This window comes from Suncus etruscus, chromosome 17 (assembly GCF_024139225.1).
Source record: "Suncus etruscus isolate mSunEtr1 chromosome 17, mSunEtr1.pri.cur, whole genome shotgun sequence".
In the NCBI taxonomy this organism is placed as follows: Eukaryota; Metazoa; Chordata; class Mammalia; order Eulipotyphla; family Soricidae; genus Suncus; species Suncus etruscus.
This window is the reverse complement of record NC_064864.1, coordinates 38,728,579-38,756,551: the sequence shown is the minus strand read 5'-3', so window position 1 is coordinate 38,756,551 and position 27,973 is coordinate 38,728,579. Positions and strand designations below refer to the sequence as shown.

The 27,973-nt window shown below is 36.9% G+C and overlaps 1 protein-coding gene and 1 non-coding gene across 2 annotated transcripts in view; both read right to left on the bottom strand.

Annotated features, from left to right (window-relative positions):
* Positions 1-27,973, bottom strand: part of HELLS (helicase, lymphoid specific) — a 50,183-nt gene that overhangs the window by 12,522 nt on the left and 9,688 nt on the right. Inside the window, exons 5-17 of the mRNA XM_049790400.1 lie at positions 26,838-26,874; positions 26,681-26,745; positions 23,434-23,475; positions 19,671-19,895; positions 17,433-17,615; positions 16,716-16,859; positions 14,699-14,895; positions 12,521-12,617; positions 9,853-10,014; positions 7,591-7,730; positions 7,365-7,503; positions 2,425-2,508; positions 2,222-2,341 (exon numbers count right to left, since the gene is read on the bottom strand). Of these exons, the coding sequence (XP_049646357.1) occupies positions 2,222-2,341; positions 2,425-2,508; positions 7,365-7,503; positions 7,591-7,730; positions 9,853-10,014; positions 12,521-12,617; positions 14,699-14,895; positions 16,716-16,859; positions 17,433-17,615; positions 19,671-19,895; positions 23,434-23,475; positions 26,681-26,745; positions 26,838-26,874 (1,635 nt within the window). The remainder of the gene's footprint in view (positions 1-2,221; positions 2,342-2,424; positions 2,509-7,364; positions 7,504-7,590; positions 7,731-9,852; positions 10,015-12,520; positions 12,618-14,698; positions 14,896-16,715; positions 16,860-17,432; positions 17,616-19,670; positions 19,896-23,433; positions 23,476-26,680; positions 26,746-26,837; positions 26,875-27,973) is intronic.
* On the bottom strand, positions 10,175-10,278 carry LOC125995414 (U6 spliceosomal RNA). The gene has a single exon (XR_007490948.1). It is a non-coding gene; the product is annotated as a U6 spliceosomal RNA (small nuclear RNA).

Below are 27,973 nucleotides of genomic sequence, written 5' to 3'. Positions count from 1 at the left end.
AAAACATATACAGTAAAGAATACTATTTCACATGAATGTGACAAAAACTAAATAGTACAATTTTGATGGTTGGTTACAGATGTATTTATAGGTGGTTGGCATATAATAGTTCTAACTGGTATACTGTATATTCCAGCGTATAAGACGAACCCCTACTCTCCTGTTAAAATATAGGGCTTGGGCTATATTCACTGTATAAGACTACTTCTCTTTTAACGTACACCAAATGGAAATTTAAAAAAAGGTAAGAGAGGGGCCGGGCGGAGGCGCAAGAGGTAAGGTGCCTGCCTTGCCTGCGCTAGCCTTGGACGGACCACAGTTCGATCCCCCGGTGTCCCATATGGTCCCCCAAGCCAGGAGCAACTTCTGAGCGCATAGCCAGGGGTAACCCCTGAGCGTTACCAGTGTGGCCCAAAAACCAAAAAAAAAAAAAAAAAAAAAAGGTAAGAGAAACAGAGTAGAACTCTCAAAGGTTAACAGTGTATGTTTAATAAAGCTAGACTTTGGAGTGCCATCATTTTACACTTGTCATTTGTAAGTGATCTTTTTAATTGTGATCTACATTGGGAGCAGAGAGAGGGAACTTCTCCAAGAGCAGCTGGGGGGTGCAATGATTAATACAACAGCTAGAGGGAGACAGAACACCTCTTCTGTGTCCCATAAAAGCTGAACAGACTGAGCACTGGAAAGCCACAGACCAGCAATGACACCTGGTGGCTGGATGGGATACAGCACTTGGTAACTCAGCTCCTCTGTGTGCCCTGAAAGATGAATCAGAACAAGCAGAGGCCTGAGCACTGGGCACACAGAGGAGCTGAGTTACTGAGCACTGCATTCCATCCAGCTACCAAGTATCATCGCTGTTAGGCTCAGTAACTCAGCTCCTCTGTGTGCCCTGAAATAATCAGGACTAGCAGAGGACTGACTGATGATGTTTAGCACCTGGATGGGATGCAGGGATTGGGGGGGGGGGGGGTTGTCACTCATCCCTGAAGCTGGAATACTGTATTTTCCGGCGTATAAGACGACCCCCTAATTTTTGCAGTTAAAACATAGGTTTAGGCCTCTATTCGCTGTATCAGACAATGTTCCTGTGCTGCAACTGTATGAACCACAGTGAGCCAATCACAACAAGCAAAGGTTCAAAGGATATACTGTAATAGATTTCCTCTCTGACCCTGGCCAATCTGAGCAGGCTTTTGACAGTGTAGATTCGGGTCTTGGATTGGCTGAGTTAGAGAGGTGGTCCGAGCAGCCTGGCAGTGATTAGAACAGAATCGAGTTGGAAAATTCGTTATGTGGCAATATTCAGACAATTTTCGTTTAGCGGCATATTGAAACATTTTTCAGGATATACTCGGCATATAAGACGACCCCCAATTTTCGGTTGACTTTTTTTTGTTTCAAAAGTCGTCTTATACGTCGGAAAATATGGTAAGTTTCAGCATGCTGTATAGCAGCGTATAAGATGACGCAAATTTTTAAGAAGTTTGTCATGGGTTAAAAATTTGTCTTATATACTGGAAAATACGATATGCTTGAAATTAATCATTAAAATACTGGAGTGCATGGGGCCGGGTAGGTGGCGCTGGAGGTAAGGTGTCTGCCTTGCAAGCGCTAGCCAAGGAAGGACCGCGGTTCGATCCCCCGGCGTCCCATATGGTTCCCCCAAGCCAGGGGCGATTTCTGAGCACATAGCCAGGAGTAACCCCTGAGCATCAAACGGGTGTGGCCCAAAAACCAAAAAAAAAAAAAAAAAAAAAAAAAATACTGGAGTGCAGTTAAGAACCAAAGTGTGGGGCCTGGAGAAATAACACAGCAGTGTTTGCCTTGCAAGCAGCCGTTCCAGAACCTAAAGTGGTTGGTTCGAATATCGGTGTCCCATATGCTCCCCCGTGCCTGCCAGGAGCTATTTCTGAGCATACAGCCAGGAGTAACCCTGTGCACTGCCGGGTGTGCCCCTGCCCCCCCCCCCCAAAAAAAAGAACCAAAGTGTGGGAAAATAATTCTATACTCTTACAGTGACAGTTTAAGAAATTTTCCTATGTTTGTGGCAAAATTTGTATTTGAGAAATGTTAAAACTTATTTATACTAAATCAAAATACTTAATTTTAATGCTACCATAGAAATTTTTGTCTTTCAAAGCTTTAAATCAATCTGTGGATCTATTTTGAATGAATATAGGAGTTGCATAAAAAATTAGGTATGAATAAATCTTACATTCCTTTCTCTCTCTGAGTAAGACATGGATCCATCAAGTCTACTAAAGTTGAAGTTTCTAAAGTAGCAGTAATCCATCAAAATATCCAACATTCTTGTCATTTGTGAAAAAAGCAGCACCTAAAATTTAAATGTATTTCAGTGTTTATTTTATTATACTGCAGAATGGTAATTAAGTAACAAAACATAATTAAAAGTATCACCTTGTGGCCTCTTTTCTTTAGCTCTGGCAGCATTCGATCCAAAATTAAGAACTTTCCAGAATTTGTTACCAATTCATCATCAATCTGAAAATGGGCAATGAAAGAAATTAGTCATGGCAATTAATAATTTAAGTTTTATTAAAATAAAAACCACATGAACAGTCTAATTTTTAATGAGAAGGCACTACAAAACTAAACTGATTTTGATATTTTTCAGAAGTTATTTTTCAAGGAATATATATTCTAGAACATAAAACCATTGGCGTTACATGAAGTTTTAAAATATCCATAATCACTTCCACTAACCTTTCTCCCATACTTCCCTCCAAACTTAGTATATGTGTTGAAGCTTATTTATTCTGGCTAAAATTATCAGCAGAAATTAAAGAAATAAACTCCATACAGCATAAGAGACTGGAAGAGAACCTTAAAGAAAATGATCAGGGAGGAGGGAGATCTGGGAAATTGGTGGTGGGAATGTTGCACTGATGAAGGGGGGTGTTCTTTACATGACTGTAATCATACAACTATAATCATGTTTGTAATCACGGTGTTTAAATAAAGATAATTATAAAAAAAAAAGAAAATGATCAGACAATGGATAAACTGCTCAGGAATGTGAACAAATAAAAATAGAAGTCTTTGATAAACTCAACGGAAACCACATAGGAATAATTGAAGTCCCAGAGATTCAGGAAGAGAATAATATGAGGACTTAGAGGAAGAGTGAGAAGAGGAAGAGGAGGAAAAGTACGAAGAATAAGGTGAAAAAGAGTAAGAATAATAAGGCAACCAAGAGTAAGAAGAATAAGGCAAAGAGTAAGAAGAATAAGGGGAAGATGAAGAGGAAGAACAAGAGGAGGAGGAAGAAAAAGAAGAGAAGAAAAAAGGAAGAAGAGGCTAGGGATGTGGTTCAATTTGTAGAACAGATGACCTACATATCTCAATGCCTAGATTCCAAATGATCTCAAGTTCATGCTCTATTATTCTCACAATTTGTATGACTTCATGTATATCTGTATGTATAAAAATATGTGATATACTTATGCATGCTCACATCTAATAAAGTAACTGTAAAAAATACAGGTAGGGGTGGGGAAGAAGGTGGGGGGCAACGGTGGTGGGAATGTTGCACTGGTGAAGGGGGGGTTCTGTTTATGACAGAGACCCAACTATAATCACACTTGTAATCATAGTGCTTAAATATTTTATTTTAAAAAACTTGATATAAACTCCCCCCAAAAAAGAATCCCCCGAAAATCAAAAATTGAATGAACATGTCTTAGTGATTTTACTTTTGTTATCTATTTCTGAAAAGTGTTTTAATATTAAAAGGATATATGCTTACCTATGTCCACTGAACTCTAATTTCATTTTTTTGCACGTACTTTTAATTTGTTTTTGATAAACACTGTGGTTACAAAATTGTTGAGGGAGGGAAAGAGAAAGAAAGAGGAAGGAAGGAAGGAAGGAAGGAAGGAAGGAAGGAAGGAAGGGAGGGAGGGAGGGAGGGAGGGAGGGAGGGAGGGAGGGAGGAGGAAGGAAGGAAGGAAGGAAGGAAGGAAGGAAGGAAGGAAGGAAGGAAGGAAGGAAGGAAGGAAGGAAGGAAGGAAGGAAGGAAGGAAGGAAGGAAGGAGGAGGAGAAGAAGAAAGAAAGAAAGAAAGAAAGAAAGAAAGAAAGAAAGAAAGAAAGAAAGAAAGAAAGAAAGAAAGAAAGAAAGAAAGAAAGAAAGAAAGAAAGAAAGAAAGAAGGAAGGAAGGAAGGGAAGGAAGGAAGGAAGGAAGGAAGGAAGGAAGGAAGGAAGGAAGGAAGGAAGGAAGGAAGGAGAGAGAAAGAAGAAAGAAAGAAAGAAAGAAAGAAGAGAAAGAAAGAAAGAAAGAAAGAAAGAAAGAAAGAAAGAAAGAAAGAGGGAGGGAGGGAGGGAGGGAGGGAGGGAGGGAGGGAGGGAGGGAGGAAGGAAGGAAGGAAGAAAGAAAGAAAGAAAGAAAGAAAGAAAGAAAGAAAGAAAGAAAGAAAGAAAGAAAGAAAGAAAGAAAGAAAGAAAGAAAGAAAGAAAGAAAGAAAGAAAGAAAGAAAGAAAGAAAGAAAGAAAGAAAGAAAGAAAGAAAGAAAAGAAATAAAAAGAAAAGAAAAGAAAAGAAAAGAAAAGAAAAGAAAAGAAAAGAAAAGAAAAGAAAAGAAAAGACAGGAGGACACAAGGAAATGGAGACACATACCCTGTTCATGGATTGGCAGGATTAATATCATTAAAATGGCAATACTCCTCAAAGCATTGTACAGATTTAATGCAATCCCTCTAAAGATACCCATGACATTCTTCAAAGAAGTGGATCAAAAATTCCTGAAATTCATTTGGAAAAATTAACACCCATAAATAGCTAAAGCAAACCTTGGGAAAGGAATATAAGAGGCATTACTTTCCTCAATTTTAAATTGTATTACAAATCAATAGTTATCAAAACGGCATGGTATTGGAATAAAAACAGACCTCAGATCAGTGGAATAGACTTGAGTATTCAAAGAATGTTCCCCAGACATACAATCAACTAATCTTTAATAAAGGGAAAAGAAATCCAAAATGGAGCAAGGAAAGCCTCTTCAACAAGTGATGTTGGCACAACTGGTTAATCACTTGCAAAAAAGCGAACTCAGATCCCCATCTAACACCATGTAAAAAGGTCAAATAGAAATGGATTTAAGGGCCGGAGAGATAGCATGGAGGTAAGGCGTTTGCCTTTCATGCAGGAGGTCATCAGTTCGAATCCCGGCGTCCCATATGGTCCCCTGTGCCTGCCAGGAGCAATTTCTGAGCCTGGAGCCAGGAATAACTCCTGAGCACTGCCGGGTGTGACCCAAAAACCACAAAAAAAAAAAAAAAAAAAAAGAAATGGATTTAAGACCTTGATATCAGGCCTGAAACCATAAAGTATATAGAACAACAGGTAGGTAAAACACTCCATGACATTGAGACTAAAGGCATCTTCAAGGAGAAAACAACACTCAACAAACAAGTGGAAGCAGAGATAAACAGATGGGACTATATTAAGCTCAGAAGCACCTGCATCTCAAAGAAAATAATGCCTAGCTATTACAACAGCCACCCAGTGTGGGAGAAACTATTCACCCAATACCCATCAGATAAGGGGCTAATCTCCAAAATATACAAGGTACTGACAGAACTTAACAAGAAAAAAACATATAACCCCATCAAAAAATGGGGGGAAGAAATGAATAGACACTTGCTCAAAAAAGAAATACAAATGGCCAAAAGACACATGAAAATATACCCCACATCACTAATCATCAGGGAGGTCCAAATCAAAACAACAATGAGGTACCATCTCACACCACAAAGACTGGCACACATTACAAAGAATTAAGAACAATCAGTGCTGGTGGGGATGTGGAGAGAAAGGAACTCTTATTCACTGTGGTGGGAATGCCCTCTAGTCCACCCTTTATGGAAAACAATATGCAAATTCCTCAAAAATTGGAAATTGAGCTCCCATATGATCCGGCTAAACCACTCCTAGGGATATACCTTAGTAATTCAAAAATACAATTCAAAAATCCCTTCCTAACACCTATATTCATCGCAGTGCTATTTATAATAGTCAGACTCATGATGCCCTTCAACAGATAAATGGCTAAAGAAACTGTGGTACATCTAGACAATGGAATATTATGCAGCCATCAAGAGAGATAAGTGATGAAATTTTCCTATATATAGATGTACATGAAACTATTATGCTGAGCAAAATAAGTGAAGTAAGAGGGAGAGAGACACAGAGTAGTCTCACTTATCTGTAGGTTTTAAGAAAAATTAAGGACATTATTATAATAATGCCCAGAGATAATAGAGATGAGGGTCTGAAGGACTGGCTCACAATATGAAGCTCATCACAAAGAGTAGTGGTTCAGTTAGGGAAATAACTACACTAATAACTATCATGATAATCTAATGAGTGAGAGAAGTAGAATGTCTCAAATACAGGCAGGGGTTGGGAAAGAGAAGGAGGGACACTGGTGGTGGGAATGTTGCACTGAAGGGGGATGTTCTGTTTATGACTGAAACTGAACTACAATCATGCTTTGTAATCATGGTGCTTAAGTAAATATTATATATACATATATATATAAAAATTAATGTTTCAATAGAGCTAAAAAAAAAGAGTATAGATGAGTGACAGGAATAGTACAGTGGGTAGGATTCTTGTCTTACACATGGCCAACAATGTGTTGGCATCAATCCATGGCATCTCATATGGTACCTCAAGCCCTCCATGAGTGATCTCTGAGTACAGTCAGGAATAACCAACCCTTGAGAACTACCATGTATATTCCCCCAACAAACAAAAATAATAGTTACTTGGAAAAATAAAGTAAAACATATTTCCTTACAAAAATAAAAATAGACCTGAATATTGCCATGGATTATAAACTCTGCTATCAACTCTATCATAGAGGGTTACTGAAAAGCAGTTTCTTTCTTTAAAAGTACACTACTTTCCTACCAACTGCACAAGAAAGCAATTCCATTCATCTGAAGTTCACAACTCATATCAACTTTTTGGGTTGTCTTTTAGGGCTATTTGTTGAAAATTATGGATGGCCAGGCTGACTTGATAAGCCGAATATTTAATAATTGAAAGGAATACTAAAGAGTTTATATTTATCTTGAAACTAAAAAGTAGAAGAATGAAAACCCAATATTACTGAAAATTTTCCAGTAGTAGTAACCTTATTTAATATTCTGGTCACGTAAGAAATACAAATAAAAAGATTAGAGAACACAGAAAATAATCTTCATTCTAATACTCTAGGTTTCTGGAGAAAATAGTTTTACTAGATGAAATAAAAATGTCATTCATCAAACAGCATATTGAACAATAAAAACCTCTCCCCAACATGAAAAATTTATGGGAATTAAAATATTTACCTTAAACTCTTGTGTTACAGGGTCTATAGGGTACTCAATCAAGTATGGATGATTACAGCATTTACGAAGAAGCATCATTATATTTTGCAACTTCAGATTAACTTCAGAGTCTATAGGGATATTTGTTTCCACAACATTCCTATCAGGAACACAATCCATTTACATAAGAATATTTTAAAAAAATCAATGCTAATTTAAAGGATACTTAAATAAATCTTACAATCACCTTTCTCGTTCCAGCTCTGGCTGTATTTGACTAATCAACTTTTCCAATTCATTAGGAAAATCATCTATTTTGCTATAATCTACTGACTTCCTATTTCGTCGTTTTGGTCGTCCAGTGGAACTTAGCTCAACCGTTTCTACCTTTAAAAAGAACAAATTAAAAGAATAATCTTTAGTATATACCCTTAAATTCTAACACACGCACACACACACACACACACACACACACACACACACACACACACACAGTTTTTATAAACAAAATTGGTGATAGTACCTGAAAACAAGCCAAAAAAAATGCCTTCAGACCTCCAATGAAAGTAATAACTATAGGGGACATTTTTTAATAGCATTTCTTTATAGTTGAGGGTTGAAACAGGGGCTCCACAATACTGCGCTGCGGGAGTAATTTCTTTAGACAGGTGTAATATATAATTATTCTAATTTTCCGAGTAAGATCCTTTTTATCTTTTTTTTTTTTTAAGGACTGTCCAAGCAGTGTTGGGGGCCATCAGGGCTACATTTTGTTGCTTCCAGATTGAACTTGCACTTCAATGAAGTCCCCAAGTTCTATGAACTATCTTATCAGCCACCAGACCTTCCTTTCAATTGTAAAAGAAAATGGGAGAAGAGAGCCTAAGTTGCACATAATAGAAAAGCATTACAATAAAGCAAAACTCAGATCTAAGTCATTAAATTAAAATTATGAAAACTGGGGCCGGTGAGGTGGCACTAGAGGTAAGGTGTCTGCTATGCAAGCGCTAGCCAAGGAAGGACCACAGTTCGATCCTCTGGCATCCCATATGGTCCCCCCAAGACAGGGGCAATTTCTGAGTGCTTAGCCAGGAATAACCCCTGAGGATCAAACGGGTGTGGCCCGAAAAACCAAAAAAATAAATAAAATAAAATTATGACAACTTGGGGCCAGAGAGAAAGCATGCAGGTAGGGTGTTTGCCTTGCATGCAGAAGGACTGTGGTTCGAATCCTGGCATCTCATATAGTCCCTGGAGCCTGCTGGGAGCAATTTCTGAACATAAGAGCCCGGAGTAACCCCTGAGCACAGCCAGATGTAACCCAAAAACCAAAAACCAAAAACCAAAAAAAAAAAAAAAAAAAAAAAAAAAAGAAAAGAAAATTTATGGGGGCAGGTGTGGTGGTGCAAGCAGTAGGGCATTTGCCTTGCAAGTGCTAACCCAAGACGGAAGGCGGTTCTATTTCCCTGGCCCATACGGTCCCCCAAGCCAGGAGCGATTTCTGAGTGCATAGGCAGGAGTAATCCCTGAGTGTCACTGGGTATATCCCCCAAAAGTAAATGAAAATTCGAAGTTTAAAAGTCTTCCTAATCTTTGGATATGAGAACATTATATTTGAATTCCTTCTCCTTAAATACAGTGAGTGACTAACATACTTCTCTCAATTATAGTAATGGGTGATGAGAATGTAGAATAGTGGTAGAGTAAAATTCTCATGGAGGGTGAGAATCTCACAGATGGTTTGATTTCCTGGAACCACAAAAAAATAAATAAAAAATACTATTATAAATTTTTAGCTATCATAATGCAATAGGACAGTTATTTGGTTGGCTGGCATGTCCTTCACACATTTATTTCCAACCCATGTGCATTTGTACAAATGTTCAACCACAAAAAATATAACTATTAAGATAATTTGGAATAAGAATCAAAAATTATAACAAGTCTTCTCGGTAACTATACAAATGTATTACTGTCACTTGGATTTTGGTAGATAATATTACTAAAATTTTGCTATTGGCCTAATGTCCTATAATTTAGTTAAAAGTCTATCTTTGGGGCCGAAGCAGTCACGCAGGTGGTAGGGTGCTTGCCTTGCAAGCGCCAAGCTAGGACAGACTGCGGTTCGATACCCTGGCGTCCCATATGGTCGCCCAAACCAGGAGTAATTTCTGAGTGCATAGGAGTAGCCCAAGCGTCACTGGGTGTGGCCCAAAAACAAAACAAAAAAACAAAAAAAACATTGCTCCTAGGTATATGGATCAGTGATAGAGAAACTACCTTGCAAGAATAAGGTCAGTTAGATTCATACCATCATCACTGGGTTCCATAGAGCCATCAAGGTCAAGACAACCAATGGTATAACTCCCATCTCAGCAGTAACAACAAAGAGAGGGAAGAAAAACCAAATTAAATAAATCCTGCATCTAAGAACTACAAGATTAAAATCTATCATGAAATTTCCTATGCTAACTGTAATTTATAGTGTGATTTCAAATCCCCACTATACCTCACTAGCTCCAAACATGTTTGTAATTGTACGATTTACAATGGCAGTATAAAAGATTTCTTGCTTCTTTGTAAGAGGTGCATAAACCACTAATTCTCTTTTAGGAGGAACTTCAAGAGCAACATCAGATTTCAGTCTTCTCAATAGGAAAGGTGTTAGAATCTAAAATGAAACATAAATAAACATGAATATTAAAACATTTCTGTACTTTTACAAAATATACTCCCATTTCTTTCTCTTTTTCTTACTTTTTATTCTATGTTAAGTACTGTAAACTATCAAAAGTTGATATGAATTATTTTATCTCCTTGGAACTTTTTTTTTTAACATGGAAAGCTTCATGAATTTGCGTGTCATCCTTGTGCAGGCGCCATGCTAATCTCTGTATCGTTCCAATTTTAGTATATGTGCTGCCAAAGTGAGCACATCTCCTTGGAACTTTAAGATCAAATCACCACATGATAAATTCAGAGTATTTAGACATCACTAAGTTTACAAAGTTTAAAAAATTCTAGAACACCTTGAATATTATAAAACAGTTCAGTGGTGGTGGTGTTGGAATTATGTGCATAGGGAAGTACCACTAACAGTATTGTAGATCACAGCACCTCGATTAATAAATTTTTAAAAAAAAGACAATGAGATCTAAGATGCAGACATCAAACTTTTTAACTGTCAAAGTGGCAGGCAGAGAAGGAGGCAGGGAGGAACAAAGTGGGTGATGGGAGTATGAGAACATTGGTTGACACTGGAGGTGGAACTGATGAAATATATGCCACTCAACTATCAGTAATTTTGTAAATCATGGTTCTTTAGTTAAAATAGGAGCTGGAGCAGTAGCACAGCAGTAGGACGCTTGCCAGGCACACGGTTGACCCAGGACAGACCTCAGTTCAATCCCTGGCATCCCATATCATTCCCCAAGAAAGGAGCAATTTCTGCACCCATAGCCAGGAGAGTGTCACCAGGTGTGGCCCAAAAACAAAACAAAACACAAAAACAACAACATAAAAATTATTAAAGTAGTTTTATAAGTGGGGCTGGAGAGAGTCCAGTGAGTAGGATGCTTGTCATGCATGTGGCTGAGCCAGGTTCACTATTCTGCATCCCAAATGGTCACTCAAGTATTACTAGAAGTAATTCCTGAGTGCAGAGCCAGTAGCCCCTGAACATTGCTTTGGTGGTCCCAAAAAACAAAAGTATTTTTATAAAGTACAACCGATCTGTTTCTTAGTATTAAATTATAGGCTTCTACTTTTAGAATATCTGAATGTCTGATCTACCAAACATAGGCATAAATTTTCCTCTCTATGTCTTACAACTTCAGATTTGAAATTACTCTCCTTTTTGTGTAAAGACAAATGACTTACACATATATTAAAAATATACATAAATAAAAAAAACCCAAAAATTTGAAAGTAATAATCGTATCAAAGCAACCAAGTTAAATTGTCATGGCACAATTGAGAAGTTGCTTATGCCCACATTATGCAAAGGCAGCAATGTGAAAGGAGGTGTAGACACTGCATGGATCAGTGTCAAAGGATTCAACCAAGGTTAGAAAAGAAAGTATTGTTACAGACAACCCCTGGTCTGCATGAATTCTGGATTTTAAAATCCAGTAACACAAAAAGGAAAAATAAATAAATAAATGTTTTTTATTTGAGAATAATGACAAACCTAAAAGTAACCTTTAGGCATAAAAAGGACATTAAAAATAAAATGTGGGGCCGGGCGGTGGCGCTGGAGGTAAGGTGCCTGCCTTGCCTGCGCTAGCCTAGGACGGACCGCGGTTCGATCCCCCGGCGTCCCATATGGTCCCCCAAGAAGCCAGAAGCAACTTCTGAGCGCATAGCCAGGAGTAACCCCTGAGCGTCACAGGGTGTGGCCCAAAAACCAAAAAAAAAAAAAATAAATAAATAAATAAATAAAATGAACGGGGCTGGCGAGGTGGCGCTAGAGGCAAGGTGTTTGCCTTGCAAGTGCTAGCCAAGAAAAGATCGCGACCGCGGTTCTATCCCCCGGCGTCCCATATGGTCCCCCCAAAACCAGGGGCAATTTCTGAGCACTTAGCCAGGAGTAACCCCTGAGCATCAAACTGGTGTGCCCAAAAAACCTAAATAAATAAATAAATAAATAAATAAATAAATAAATAAATAAATAAATAAATAAATAAAATGGACAATAAAAACAGTAAGGATCAGAGCAACAGAGCAGTAGGTAGGGCATTTGGCTTGCATATGGCTGACAGGGGTTCAAATTCTTGCATACTCATAAGGTCCCCTGAACAATACCAGGAGTAATTAGTAATCCCTGAGCACCACCAAGTGTGGCCCAACTACTAAAAACCATTAAGGGATCAGAGCAATAGTACAAGGAGTGTGCAGGAATGGTTTACTAGTGACGGACCTAAGTTTGATTTCCAGCATCCATTTGGCTCCTGAACCCTATCAGGAGTGATCCTTGAACAAAGAGACAGGAGTAAGTCCTGGGCATCAGAGTATAAAAAAATAAATAGAAACTGATAAAAAAAAAAAAACAAAATGCTTTAAATAGAGAAAATTTCCTAGTCGTGTTTTTCAACATCTCCTAAGAAGAACTGAATAAGCCATCTCTAAGGTCTTTTTTAATTCTATTTATATTAAAGCACAAGAATAAAGGTCAAAACCTGGTGCAACATGTGTAATACATTCTGCTCTCTTTCTTTTGCAATAATATCTTCGGCCGTTTCAGAAAGGCTAGTGATATCAAACCAAGACTCAAAGCTGAAAGAGAAAAAAGTCCAATTAGCCTATCACATAAGTCAAGTAAACATATTATTTTAAATTTTATATTAACTGTGCATAAAGTATGGATTATACCTTAAGACTTTTGTCCTTGATATACAACATAAAAATTATTTTACAGTAAGACCACCACAAAAATTAACATTACAAGCATATTCTATAAAATATTTCCCCCCTATGAAATATTTCCCTATGAAATATTTTAATGAGCTATTGATACAAAAGCTATTCTTGAAAACCAGTGTCATAATATAACCATGTTTTTTTGTTTTTGTTTTTGGTTCACACCCAGCAGCGCTCAGGGACTACTCCTGGCTCTAAGCTCAGAAATCACCCCTGGCAGGCATAGGGTACTGACCATATGAGATGCCGGGATTTGAACCACCATCCTGCATTCAAGCCTTACCTCCATGCTCTCTCTCTGGCCCCCATATAACCATGTTTTTAAAATTCAACATATATATCTTGTTATTTTACTAAATACTTTTTATTCTTCCGAATATAAAATACTGTCAATGTTAAAAATTAACTTATGTGAATAATTATGTATGGTTAATTATACGAATAAAATTTAAAAGTCCTGATTCATTTATGAATCTTCATAGTCATTCACAACATAAATAACTTGCATGGTTTATATTCTATACTAGGTAGTACTATATTGTTAATAAATCCAACTGGAAGAAATGCTAACTGAATCATATTTTTAAATAAATTGAGATGAGTATCCTCAATGTCCTAACTTATAAGGACTGCACAAAACATGAAACCTTTCTTGTTTAATAATATGCTCTAGTGGTAAGAGCCTGGCCTTAAAGCAGAATTTGCTAACTATATGAGTATTATTAAAGTAAAACAATTAAAAGCTATATTCCCATTTAAATTTGCTTTCCTGGGGTCAGAGATAGAATTTTAAGTAAATGGCTTGCCTTTAATGCAGCCATAGAGGTTTTAGTCCCTGGTGCCATATTTGGTCTTCAGCTATGTCACACTGAACCCTTGAGTGCAAAAGTTAGATATATGCCCTGAAAACACTCAGGAGACCAAAATACTAAAAAGAAAAATGTAAGCCTGCTTGGTCAGGACAGTGGGTGCACAAAAGTTGGCAGAGATTCAGAGGCTCAGAAATAGGGTTTGTTCCATTTGTTCAATGTTAATCTGGACTACTTAAACTCAATTTCTTGGCAAGGTATAATTGTAGACCTAACTGTTAATTCTCACAAAATACACAGTGTAACTTGCTCTTTACCAACCCAGAGCAGCCTTCTATGTTCCCTGCTGCTTTTGCTATCTTGTCTGGTTTTTGCTAGCAAGGTCAATTTTCAAAAAGTGGACTTTTTTTTTTTAATTGTTTTGCCCTGTTCCAGTTCATGCATTCTGAGCTGGGGCCTGAAATATTAACCCTAAATATGACTGCACTTAGGCTAACAGCAAAGCTAGATTTGAGGTTGGTTAATAATTCTGTAAGACTAATAAGGAATTGCTTAAGCATACATAATTTCTCATGGCAAGGTGGGTTTACAGAAATCAGAGTGGTCTTTAAGAGAGGCTCAAAGAAAAGTCCTGAGGATGCTAGTGAAGTTATATCTCAAATAATATATACACTATGTCCCTTGTCATTTTCCCCATTTCCCTGAGTGCCTCATGGATAGGCGACCAAGGTCTCTCAGTGCCTTTTTTATGTGGGTACATACCTTCCTGGTAGGTACAGGCAACTAGGGCCTCTCAAAATGACGCCCTCCCAGACCCTCCCTAAAAGGTGCAGCATCTAGGGCCTCGAGACTGGGACTCTCCTTTGGTCTCAGGGTCAGAGTTCCTTACATAGGGGTGAACGTAGCAAAAAAGTAATAAAGAAAATAGTTCTAGGGGTCAGACAGTATAGTGGGTAGGACACTTGCTTTGTACTCAGCAGAAATAGATCTGATACTCGGGATCCAATATGGTTCCCTTCAGCCTACAGAGAATGCTTTCTGAGTGCAGAGCAAGGATTAACCCATAAATAATTGGATGTGGCCCAAATAAAATGAAAAACAAAATTTTTTTAATAGTGGCTTACCTACCTTTTCAAATCATCAAAAACATCTGGTAATAAAAAGTTTAGCAGTGACCAAAGCTCTGATAAATTGTTTTGCAAGGGAGTACCAGTCAAAAGAAGTTTGTTATCTGCATTAAACCGTTTTAGCTCCCTGATTAGACGACACTTCATGTTCTTAATCCTATGTCCTTCATCTACTATTAAGTATTTCCAGTAACAATGCTAGAAAATAGAGGGAAAAATAATTAAACATGATTTTACAACTCCTCCAAAAAAATCTGAAAATAAAACTTCTCTGTATTAAGAGATATTCCATTTTATTAGATGCCATTTCTGTATAAGGATGATCATGTTTTCCTTTTCATGGGACAAATTTACTTTCTAAAACTAATATAGTCAGAACAAAAAGTTGAAGTCAACCTATTATACACTTAAGATCTCTTCACTTTATAATATTCAGAGAATAAAGTCCTGTTAATTTTTATACTATTATACCCAATTTCTAAGATTTTGTAACTTCTCATTCCTTTTTTTTATTTTTTTATTTATTTTTTAAGTTCTCATTCCTTTTATGAAAAGTTAAATACCATTAGCATTTTCCTTGCATATGATATCATATTAGCTGTGTGTTCATTATTTTAGCTTCATTAACATATAGTTCACAAAGTTTTGCCAATTCTAGATATTTTATATAAATGTAGTGATATGATTATGAAAAACATATAAAAATAATTTACTACTTATTCCAATGTGTTTTCAAACCCATTCAAATTGTAGAATATATCATTCCTTTCAATTACTTAAGTTAGAAATCTTGAATTAATCTTAGAGAATAAAAATCATAAAATTTCTAGTAACCATTGGCAAATGGCTACTATATAAGCAAACAATTCAGTATAAGCTTGTATTTTCAGTGTATATATATTTTTTCAGTATAACCTTGGTTAGAGTAAAATAACTAGACAATTCATAGATATCTACACTACTTTTTCCTGTAAACAGTATAAATCATAGAAATAATTCTGATGACATTCAAAAGTTTTATATTAATCTTCTGAGCTTATCTAAGTATAGATCACAATTCAATATTCCATCAGAACATAAATAAAATTTGATATGCTAGTCAAAAGATGAACTATCTGTAAAAGAGGTGAATACATGATATAGAAAAAAAGGAGAATAAGGAGAGGGGAGAAAAGAAAGAAGAGCACTGAGGGAAAAATTCAAAACACTAAAGGAGGGTGGGATGGCAGAGGGCATGTTTTGTATATACAAGCCTGGATTTAATCCCAGATGCCCAAATGCCAAGTGTAATGCTCTGTGTAACACAGAGCACAGAAACCAAACAATTCACTAACACCAAAACAATAAATGAAAATAATAAAGGGGAAACATGTTTAATTGATGAGAATAACATTCAATTTTCTAATTATATTACAGAATATGGGCACTAAAGTAGCTAAGAATAAGAAAACAGCTATGAAAATATGCTATAAATGACTGATTCTAAAAATTTTTCATATTCTATTTTTATTAAAATTTAATAAATAAATTCTATATACTTAAGCTACATGTCAGACATATCTGTAAATATAATCATAGGCACGTCTATCTCAAAATGATGTTAATATATATGTGTATATATAAATATATATATATATTTTTTTTTTTTCTTGCTTGTTTTGGAGCCATACTTACTTTGTACTCAGGAGTCACTCCTGGTGGGCTCGCAGGATCATATGGAATGCTGGGGACCAAACTGGGCTATCTGCTGTGTTATGGTTCTATCACTTAGGCCCAGAAAACTAATACATTTTAAATGATATGACAATAGGTTAAAGTACAATAGATTTGAATTTTGTTAAAGAATACAGGCTTTGTCAAAATTTTACTACTGATATAAACTTACAGTTTCTAAATGAATAAACAAAATAAGCTATTACTTCTTCCAGAATAATTAAGTGCTTCTGCATGGTGATATTTGAATAATCAAAGTTATGATTTAGGCAGATTATGAAGAATTTAATGAGAGCTATTTGTACCTGTAATGATTTTCGGTCTCTCATGGCTATTTCAAATGAAGTAATTACCACAGGATGAATCTGTAGTGCTCCTATCCGTTTGTGAATATTTTTTACCAATTTCTGACGTTCCTGCTGGGTCCCATGATATAACATCGTAGGAATCTGAAAAGTTTTACGTTGAGTTATGATAATTTTAATATAAAACAGAAACACCCAACAGTTTGGAAAATATAAAATGAAAAGTCCAATAAAAGTTATTAATCTTAATTTTATTTTTCAATAAATTTTTCTAATAAAATAATCTACAATAGAATAAAAAAAAAGGTCACAAACAGGGCCAAAGAGATAACTGATGTAGTAAAATATGCATGTGAAAGGGCCTTAGTTTGATCCCTAGTGTGCATGTAAACTCCAGAACCAACTGTATACTTATTACACCCATGTCAGTTTCCCACCATTAGACCAACCATCATTAAAGTGACCCCAAAGTCCAGATCCCTCCGTGTATCAGCACTGCAGGTACAGCAATTGCCCTGCACATTGCTGGCATCCAAAATGGTCCCTCTGCACCTGCCAGGAGTGATTTCTGAGTGCAGAGTCTGGAAGTAATCTGAGTGCTGCTGAGTGTGGCCCAAAACCAAAAACTAAGTAAGTTATAGAGAAATATAACCATCCATTTAGTTTAGGCAATAAAACAATATATTAATATAGTTAACAAAAGGAAGTCCATCTTACTTCTGGTGTAAATCTTTGAAATTCAGCCATCCAGTTAGGAAGTGTAGACAAAGGGCCACATACAAGGAAAGGTCCAGGTACTCCTCTCTGAATCATCAATGAAACTGTAGCAATGCACTGAACTGTCTTTCCCAGTCCCATTTCATCTGCTAAAATGCCATTAATTCCATTTTCCCAAAGCATCTAGATAAAATAATACAAAGTATTTAAATTAGGATATGTATGTCTTTTGAATTTAGCTGGTCATTTTACCAATAAAAGAAAAATAGAAGACATAATATTTTTAAGTTAGGATCACACTCAAGTCATGATAGTCGTTAAAAACATTACTTATTTTTCAAGTATTTAAGGTGGTTAAATAATTTTAGTATTTACATACAGTTGCATGATATCAGATTATGTGAAAGGCTTAAATGTAACTAAACCAATCTTATCTTAAAAAAATATTAATTCAAATATTTTCAAAATAAAAATGAGTGGATGGACTCTCAGGCTGGGAAGAAGCCAGTACTCTTTACCTACTTGTTTACTCTCAACGGCCTCTTCCTTCTTTTACTGTGTAATTTCGGTTGCTACTATACTAGGTTTCTGATTCCCATAAATGGTAACTACTGAGTCCACTGTCTTAAGTTAGATTGTTTATTTTCCCCACTTTTTATCTTTTCTCCTCTTTGTGAACTGTTCAATAAGGTATTTTGGTGAAAGAGTCCCTCTCCATCTTTTCTTCTTTTGTTATTTGCTAAATAAGGAAATTTGTAAAAGTGTCCCTCCATTTAATGTTTATATAAAAACCAAGTCAATTGGATTGTTGGACTTGTTCTAGCATCCCTATAGGCACCAATCTCGCCATGTGATACTGTTCTTCCTTTGCATAGGCACATTTAAATGGGAAATTATATACAAACATGTTCTTATCTTATAGAGATGGGAACACACAAATTTTCTTAAACGGTGACAATTGTGTCCACTGTCTTAAGTTAGATTGTTTATTTTCCCCCACTTTTTATCTTTTTTCTCTTTGTGAACTGTTCAATAAGGAATGTTGGTGAAAGAGTCCCTCAGTTTAATGCTTATGCTTGAACCAGGTCACGGGGATTGTTGGACTTGTTCTTGCGGCCTCCTTATTCGCTGATAACGCCAGGTAGCATTATTCCTTGTTTGCATGGGCACATTAAAATGGAAAATACTATACATACAAATAAGTTCTTGTCTAATAGAGATAGGAACACACAAATCTTGTGGTGCAATGGAACCTTACACCCTGAACATTGACATGATGAACTGGCACAGGCCTCAGAGGTTTGGGCATTTTCCAGTCACCCCTGAACCAGGGAAGTCATCTATGAAACATCCAAAGTTGTCTATGACATCACCTGGAAGCAATCCTCTACCAGGGAAGGCCCTACTGCTGCTCTGACATCGATTTACTCAAAAAAGAGTCTTCCCTTAAAACTGAGAAGATTTAAACAACAATGACAGTCTGCATACTGGACAGGGCTTTCTGCACTGCCCTTTAATTGTGAGTTGAAATTAGACGCCGCTCCGCACCATCCTGACTTCAATGTAGGATACACAGATTCCAGGACCTTCAATACAGAAACAGAATACCAACAACAGAGACTGTGAAAAATGTAACTGTATGGGTACTACAATGACCTGGATTAGACAAACTAGTTTGCCTGGAGCCTAGAAATGGTCTTATGTCAGAAAACTTCAGGGGTAGGGTCTCCTTGTACTTAGGCCAGAAGATTTTCCTTTCCATGACCCCCATACTTTTGTGGGCCCATACAAATGATAATTGCCACTCTAACATTGTTTATACAGTGCTCCTCTGACCTTTAAGAAACCACTAGTAAAAATATCTGGAACTGCAAAAAAAAAAAATGGTTTACATTAGTGTTAACATATATGCTTTTAGTTACACTAGCATTCTGGGGGATAAAGGAGGGAGAAAGGGATATCTGCTTGGGAACAGGGATGAAGGGAGAACAACACTGGTGGTGATGGATATTGCCCTGATTCAATGTTAATATGTACCTAAAATACTATCGTAAAAGATATGTCATTATGATAAAAAAAATTGTGTTTTATTCAGAAATGTTCTTTGATTTACATGTATTATATCATATTAATTATATGTTATGTTATGTTAGTATATTGTTATGTCAGTTTACCTCAATATGTTAATCAATTGTCTCTTGAAAAATTCTTACAATAAAAAAAAAATTAATTCATTACCCTTAGCCATTCCATGCCTTCGACTTGGTACCATCGCATCACTCCCCCAGTAAAAAGTTTTGGTTGCTGAAAAGGTACTGGTTCTCCATTACATTTCCTTACTGGGTCATAGAAGAATTTTGTATTCTGTCTCATAGTTTGAGACAATCTGTCTTTAATTACACTATTTGAATCTTTGTTTTTCTGAAGATCTTCTACACAGGGATTAGAAGAGGAGCTCTGATCCTAAAGAGAAAAGTTTTGAGAAGTCTGACATAAAGTTGTTACCCTCTTTCAGAAAGCATACTGATTAATAAAAATTTACCAAATTTTAGAGCAAGGAAAAATAGCAACAAGAATAAAACCTTAGACAGTTACCTTGTTATCACACAATCACAAATTTCAAAAAAGAACCTTTAAACAATAAAATTGTTAAATAAAACATACTTGTAACCCTCTTTGAAGCCTCAAAGATATGCTACCAAAGAATGTATTACACCACTTTATTGATAACTTTCAACAACAGCTAATGTCTGAAATAAAAAAAAAAATCAATTTCTGGGGCCGGAGCACTGGTGCAAACAGTAAGGGATCGTCCTTGCCTGCGCTAGCCTAGGACAGACCACTGTTCGATCCCCCCGCGTACAATAGGGACCTCAAGTCAGGAGCGATTTCTGAGCACATAGCCAGGAGTAACCCCTGAGCGTCACTAGGTGTGCCCCCCCCCAAAAAAAAAACCCAAAAAGAACCCGATTTCTTTAAAGGAGCTTAAAAAGTTGTTTTCTCTTTCATTCTATTCACTCCATTCTGTTTTCTATGATTCACTCTATTACAGGGACAGTTTCAAAGTAAAAGAAAATTTAAAAACACTTTAAACATCTAAAGACATCTGTTTGTGACACTGCATCACAATAACAGATTGTACTGGTTAGTAGTATCATTTACACTGCAAAAATATAGCAACTCATGAAAAAATACAAAAATGAGATTAAACCAATTAAAAGGGAGAAGTCAACCAGAAAAACATAAACTTTTTGTCTCAAAACTACATACATATGGCCTGCTGTGGGTTCCAGGTGGACTCTATTAGGGGTCCCCTCTCCCCCGCCCCACTCTAGGGGGGAGGAGCAGAGGGAGGGGCTGGGCAGATAGCTGGCTTCTGGTGCCTTGATCCTAGAGGCAAGCTCTTCCCAGGTATGGGGTTAGGGGATACGCTATAACGGAGGCATTCTCCAGAGCTTGGGGGGTGCTGGGAGGCTTGGCAGGCCTCCAGCCGTTCCCCTATTTCCTCCCCTAATCCAGGCCTTCCCTGGTGGGACTCTATCAGGAAAGCTCAGGGAAGCTGGGAGGCAATTCTCTCAAAAATTGCCCATGCATGTCTGCTTTTCCACTAATCTCCCTGAACTTGGCTTTGAGATCAGAGTTGCATTGCAGGTCATTGAGCTCCATTTCAAGCACATGAGGGGCATCTTGCACATCAAAGGAAAAGAGGTCCACAAAAATTTGGAAAGTGGCTCTGTGCTTTTTGAAGTCTGCAAATCTGTAATCAAATTCCTTCTCTAGCTTAAAAATAGCATCAACATATTTCTCACAGCTGAATGGTATGCCTGCATCCGCAAGTTCCTTGCATGCTGGGAAATGGCAAAGGTTTGTCTGAGAGAGCTGGGATTTCCATAGCACAAGTTTTGTGGAAAATGCTCTCACGTTGTCATAGGCAAACTGCCCCGGACCTTGTAACATCTTGTTTAGTACATTCAGCTTATGTGTGATGTCAACAAGAAAAGCTAAGTCCATGAGCCATTTGTGATCACTCAACTCAGAAACAGCATTCCCATCCTTCTCCATGAAGGCTTTCACTTCTTCTCTCAACTGAAAAAATCTTTTCAGAACATTTCCCCTACTGAGTCAAGGTACCTCGGTGAAATAGAGCACATCTCCATATTCTGACTCCATGTCCTCTAAAAAAGCACAGAACCTCCTGTGCTTTAAGCCCCTGGATCTGATTTGGTTGATGCATTTCACAACAACAGATATCACATTGTCACACGGCAGGCATTTACTGCAAAGGGCCTGCTGATGGATAATGCAGTGAAAAGCAATGGCCTTCTCTACACCCTCCTCTTGAAGATTTTTTTGAACAAGTGCCACCAGTCCATTTTTCCTCCCTGTCATCGATGGCGCTCCATCGGTTATTATTCCAACAAACCTGCATTCTCAATGGCATCACACAGATGCCGAAATATCTCATTAGCGGTGGTCTGGCCATGCATTGGAATAATTGTGAACAGCTCCTCTGTCAATTCAAAATTGCAATCAACACCATGGACATAAATTGTGAGCTGCGCAGTGTCTGTTATATCTGTGCCCTCGTCAAGAGCAACTGAGCATGCATCAAAGCATTGGCTTTCTCACACAGTTGATAAATGTCACTTGACATGTCAGAAATGCGCTCTGCCAGTGTTGGCAGAAAGGCTGAATTTGCTAAACTGACCTTTCTTTTCCAGACAGACAGATACTTGCAGCCTGTAACATGCATTTTTTAACAAATTCTCCTTCTGGGAATGGTTTCCCTGCCTTAGCAATCATCTCACTAACCATATAACTGGCTTCAACTGATGCAACATTCTCTTTGGTTGCTTTCTTGAAGAAATCTTGTTGCCTCATTAGACATGCTTTAAGACTGACAACCCGCTTGGCTCTCTCATTTCCTTGATATTTTGCACATTCCTCAGCATGTTTAGTTGAATAATGGTGTTTCAAGTTGTATTCCTTGTGCACTGCAACTTTCTCTGAGCAAATAAGACATGTGGGGATGCCTCTGTGCTCAACAAAGAAATACTGTGTCTCCCACTTTTCCTAAAATTGTCTGTGCTCATCATCAATCTTTCTCTTCACTGCAGGCTATGATGAAGTCATGATGAAGGTATGACAAAATCTAATTCTGTAATAAACTTCTCTCCCTTCTCTCCCCTAGGCCTCGGATAATGCAAGGAACAGCGGGCAGGAGCAGGGAAATGACATCTGTGCTAGGCGCAAAGTATTCGCGATAGGATAGGAGGGATAGCATGGAGGTAAGGCGTTTGCCTTTCATGCAGGAGGTCATCGGTTCGGATCCCGGCGTCCCATATGGTCCCCCGTGCCTGCCAGGAACAATTTCTGAGCCTGGAGCCAGGAATAACCCCTGAGCACTGCCGGGTGTGACCCAAAAACCACACACACACAAAAAAATTACAACCATAAACTAATCTTTAAAATGATCCAAAAATAAAAGGTATTTTATGGTGGTACTCAAAGAGCATATTTTGTATCTATCAATTATTTGTCACCATTTTTCCCTTAACCTTTGATAGGTAATTACATCATATTCCCCTTCGTGAATAATTTCCTTTTATGATCATTTTTGTTCTCTGGATAACCTGGATAGGCACTTAGCGAGTAATTATATAAACCTCTCTACACAAAAGAGAAGTCAGTGTGATCAAGTATTTTCTTCATGAAACCAAAGAAAATCTTTAATGGTAGAAACAAGATACAGATAACAGTTTCCAAAAACTGTAAAATATGTAAGTGAACTTATATATCTACATGCTTATAGGAACTCCCTTACTTACCTATTTTATGCACTTCAGAAATAGAAAACAAAATGCCAAGAGCTCATATATAAAAAACATACAAGGATCAAAAGTAAGCTAATTTTAAGGCTAAGAAAATTAAGGCTAAGAAATAAAATTCACACTAAGAATAAGAGTTAGGGTCAGGAAAGCAAATCTGATAAATCTCTTACCTCATTCTCCTTTTTATTTTTTTTAGCCACAGACAAGATTTCCTAGAAAATACAAAACCAAAATAATATAAGGCTTATTTTTACTCACTTAATCATCCTGTTATTACTAATGTCAAGATAATTATACTAGAAACCTCAAGCTGGTGGTCCTTATGGCAAATAAACCTGTAGAGCTTCATAAATACCTACATTATTGACAACAATCAAAAACAAGGGATAAAAAGATAGCACACATTGGGTAACGTGCTTTTTTTGCATGGACCCAACCTAGGTTCAATTCTGGGCACAGGTATGGTTTCCCTGAGCTTCAGCGACAAGTGATTCCTCAGCACAGTTAACAGTAAGCCCTGTGAAAAATGACTATGGCCCCCAAAACAAAAGCAAGAACACTCCCCCCAAACAAGATATTTACACCCTAATTTTTTCTTTTTGCCTCTCTGCCAGAGATCTTAGATATAAGATTGTCAGAGTGTCACCAGGGATTAACCTCACGTTTCCCCTGAGCCATCTTCTGGGCCCTTCTTCCCAGGGAAAATCATAAAGAGTAGAATTGTTACATTAACTTCAAAACACATGGTTTGAACTCAACTGAGACGTTTTCTGGGCACCATGACTTTTCCAATAAAAAGAGAAAAAGAAAAATCAGTATATCTGACTGAGCTACGTAAGTCCAACTTCATAAATGGCAGCAATCCTCCAGAATAGGAGCTAGAAAACTCCAACCTGCAAGCCAACTCTACTCTGCTGAGTATATTCGCTAATTAAAATAAAATTTATTGAGGGTCATTTGTTTACAGTTCTGAGTTTAAAATTTACTTAGAGCTGATTTTATAATTTGGCAAACAATCACAGAATTAGGAAACTATTATATGATGTCTTCTGAGACTGCTATGCTACATTTTATGATCTGAAAAAGTCAACAAAGTAAACATTAAACTCAGATACATTTTAAAGAGTAAATAATATTCAGATAACAAAATAAGTTTGCATTAAGGAAACAAACACATCTCAAATTTAAGATTAAAAAAACTGACAGGACATGCTAGTGAATAGTTGTGACACATGTTTTTAAAGAATTATCTAAATATAGCTCTTAATGTTCTAAAGCTGAGAGAATTTACTGTATTTTTCATACCATAAGGAGGGATATTTTTCATACCCAGGGAGGGAGAATGCCTTGTGTTTTATGGAGCGAATGCCACCTGGAGCTGAAGCTTGTTTTTTTAATTTTCTAATGTTTAAAAAAAAAAGATTAGGTAAATGTTTAACCAGTTGTGGACTGGCAAATTGTAAATATACTTTAGCCACTCAGGCTAGTTATTCCCAACGGTCATTTCCTGAGGGAATCTTGTATTGCACCATTTGCTTTAGAACATTTTTTTCTTATTTTCCTTGTCTAAAAACTTATGGTCAGGTGCATCTTATAGAGCAAAAAATACAGTATATATGGAACTGAGGATAGAGATGACATTATAAGGTTAGAAAAGCAAAACCATTTTGGAGAAATACATGACTGAAAAATATCACACACTGCCATCTATGAGTATTTTTATTAAACAAATAAAAAACACAGCAGCTATAGCTATAGCTCACTGAAAAGAAAATACCTGAGCTGGAACCATCATAGTATAGTGGGTAGTGTTTGCCTTACATGTGGCCAACCTGGGCTTAATCCCTAGCATCCCATTTGGTCCCTGAAAACCGCAGGGTGTGACATTGCTGGGCTCTATGTCTTCATCCTTTCGTTATTTTTATTTGAGGAGTGGGGTGTGTTGGGTCATACCTACCAGTCCTCAGGACTTACTCCTGGTGGTACTCTGGGATTATATGGAATGCCAGGGATTGAACCAAGGTCAACCATGTGCAAGGCAAGCGCCTCATCAGCTGTAATTTTGCTCAGGCCTTTGACACTGTTTTATTTATTCACAACTAGAACCACGTGTGATATCTGGGATTTTTTTTTTTTTTTAGGAGAGAACACACACCCAGAGATGCTCAGGGATTACTTACTGGCTCTAACCTACACTCAGGAATAACTCCTAATGGTGGTAAGGTGGCCATAAGAATGCCTGGGATCAAAACTGGGTCAGCAGCATACAATGTAAGCATCCTACCTACTGTACTACTGCTCTAGCTCATGTTTTTCCCAACTTGTCAAATATCTGGGGTCTCCTCTGTCTTCAGGTAACTGTCTTTTTTTGCTTACCTTGTTTTTACTCTTATAAAATTCTTCCTTTCCTCCATCTATAAAGGAATTAATACTTATCCCTCAAGACCCAACTTAGCTGCCACTTCCTCAGATGACATAGAGCCCCTCCACATGCTGTCAATTCCACTCAATACTTAAATGTGATTGAATACTCATTTCTAGATATTTCTCACTGGATGTAAGCTAAAGCAAGGCAAATAACTATTTCTACCTGCCATTCTACATTCCTAGCCCTAGTTTCTTTTAATTTTAAACTAAAAAAAAAAAGTCAAGAGTGCCTAGGTTAAAAACAAACATTGTGAGTTTTCTAGCCAGCTTTTTAGTTATAACCAGTTTATGTTAGGGGGTCTCTCTAAGCTAAGTGCTCACTTAGGATTAAGTCCCAGAAATACCTGGGACTTAATACACTCCTTTAATATATTTCCTTAGACCTGAGACGGTATATTTTATACTTTGAGGAGCTAAGAAGTTTGATTTTCAGATAAAATATAAAAAGCTAAGTAATGCCTATGGTTTGTCTAAATTAAAGATGCTCCTACATGCCTGCTCGGAGTGATTTCTGAGCACAGTCAGGAGTAAGCCCTGTGAGTCATCAGGTGTGGCCCCAAAACAAAAACCACAACCAAACAAAAAACAACAACAAAGTTTTCAAGATAAGACTCTGAGGTAAAAAAAAAATGCACAGTTTCTAATTACACTTAATTCGTGCTCCTTTAACAAGGAAGTGAGAATATCTAAAATATTCAACACATTGAGAAAACAAGTTATTAACTACAACAAATCTTTATGGCTTTAAAACAGTTCACAATCCAATGTCTGTTCTTGATGGTCCCAGGAAATCCACCCACCAATTAAAGATGCACTACTCATAATAATGTTTTTATCATATTTTGTGTCTTTCATCACACAATCTCTGAGGTTGATTCTATTCCAGATTAAAATACATTTCTGAATACTAAGTTATGCAACATATTAAAATACTTTTCACACCAAGTTCAATATTTATTTTACTATTTCAATACTTAATTTTGTTTTTACCTCTTTTGACATAACCTCTGAAATACTATATGACTCATCTTCTCGTCCTCTCTTCTTCCTCACAACTATAAAAAAATAAAATCATTTTTATAATAAAGTGAAAATATTTTTCAAAAATAGAACACATATTTTCAAAAATAGAATAAGTAAGTTTTACCTGGATTCTCTTCACTTTTCACATTAGAACTTTTATCCTACAAAACAAGATATAGAATTTATCTTAAAATTACTATAAGTATCACCTTTAAGTTTATGACAGCTATTCAGTATAGTTTAGGAGATATTATCAATTTCTAGAAAATTTATAAATAGAAAGTGAAGGGCCCAGAGAGATAGCACAGCGGCATTTGCCTTACAAGCAGCCAATCCAGGACCAAAGGTGGTTGGTTTGAATCCCGATGTCCCATATGGTTCCCCATGCCTGCTAGGAGCTATTTCTGAGCAGACAGCCAGGAGTAACCCCTGAGCATCAACGGGTTTGGCCCAAAAACAAAAAAACAAACAAATAGAAAGTGAAAATAGAAAAAGAATGCTAGCTTTAGAAACAATTAGTAAAGGCACATGTGCTCCTTAGGCCTATGCACATGACACCTGTATTTTCTCCTCTTGAAATTGGACTTTTCTACTTCCGTGCTAAGTTCTATACTCTCTACATTTAGAGAAGCCCTCATTCTCTGTTGAGCACATTACTCTCCCATTCTTCTCCTCTCCTTTCCTCAGAATTTTCAAATAAAACCTGTTGCTTCCAAACAACAACAGTAAAACAAATTAACTAAAAGTAGAAAAGGAATTATAAGTCTCAAAGAAAGTCTTAAAAGGCAATTTGGAAAAGAGTCAGAAAATGTAAATGAGAAATCATGTCAATAAAAATGAAGCAAAAAAAGTCAGAGGATTAGAAAGGAAAACATCCAAATCGTTTGGATAGAGTAGGTAGGGCTCAAGATGTACTCAGTGGTACAACACCTGCTTTGCATGCCTAAAGTTCAATCCCCAGTACCACAAGAAAAAAGCAGCTACCTGACCACAAATAATAATCAATAGGATAAGAAAATAGAAATGAGAAAACTTCAAACTGAAATAACAGGATTGAAAAACTTGGTAGGCGAAATTAAGGCTCAATTAAGGAGGGAATAAAGGTGAAGAAAATCATCTTTTAAGTATAATACTGCTAAAATGATCTTGTAAGTTCTTAGAAGTAACAACAGTCAAACAATATTTGCTATCTAACTGTTTTCATTGCTAAAAATAAAGATCTGGGGCCCGGAGAGATAGCACAACGGCATTTGCCTTACA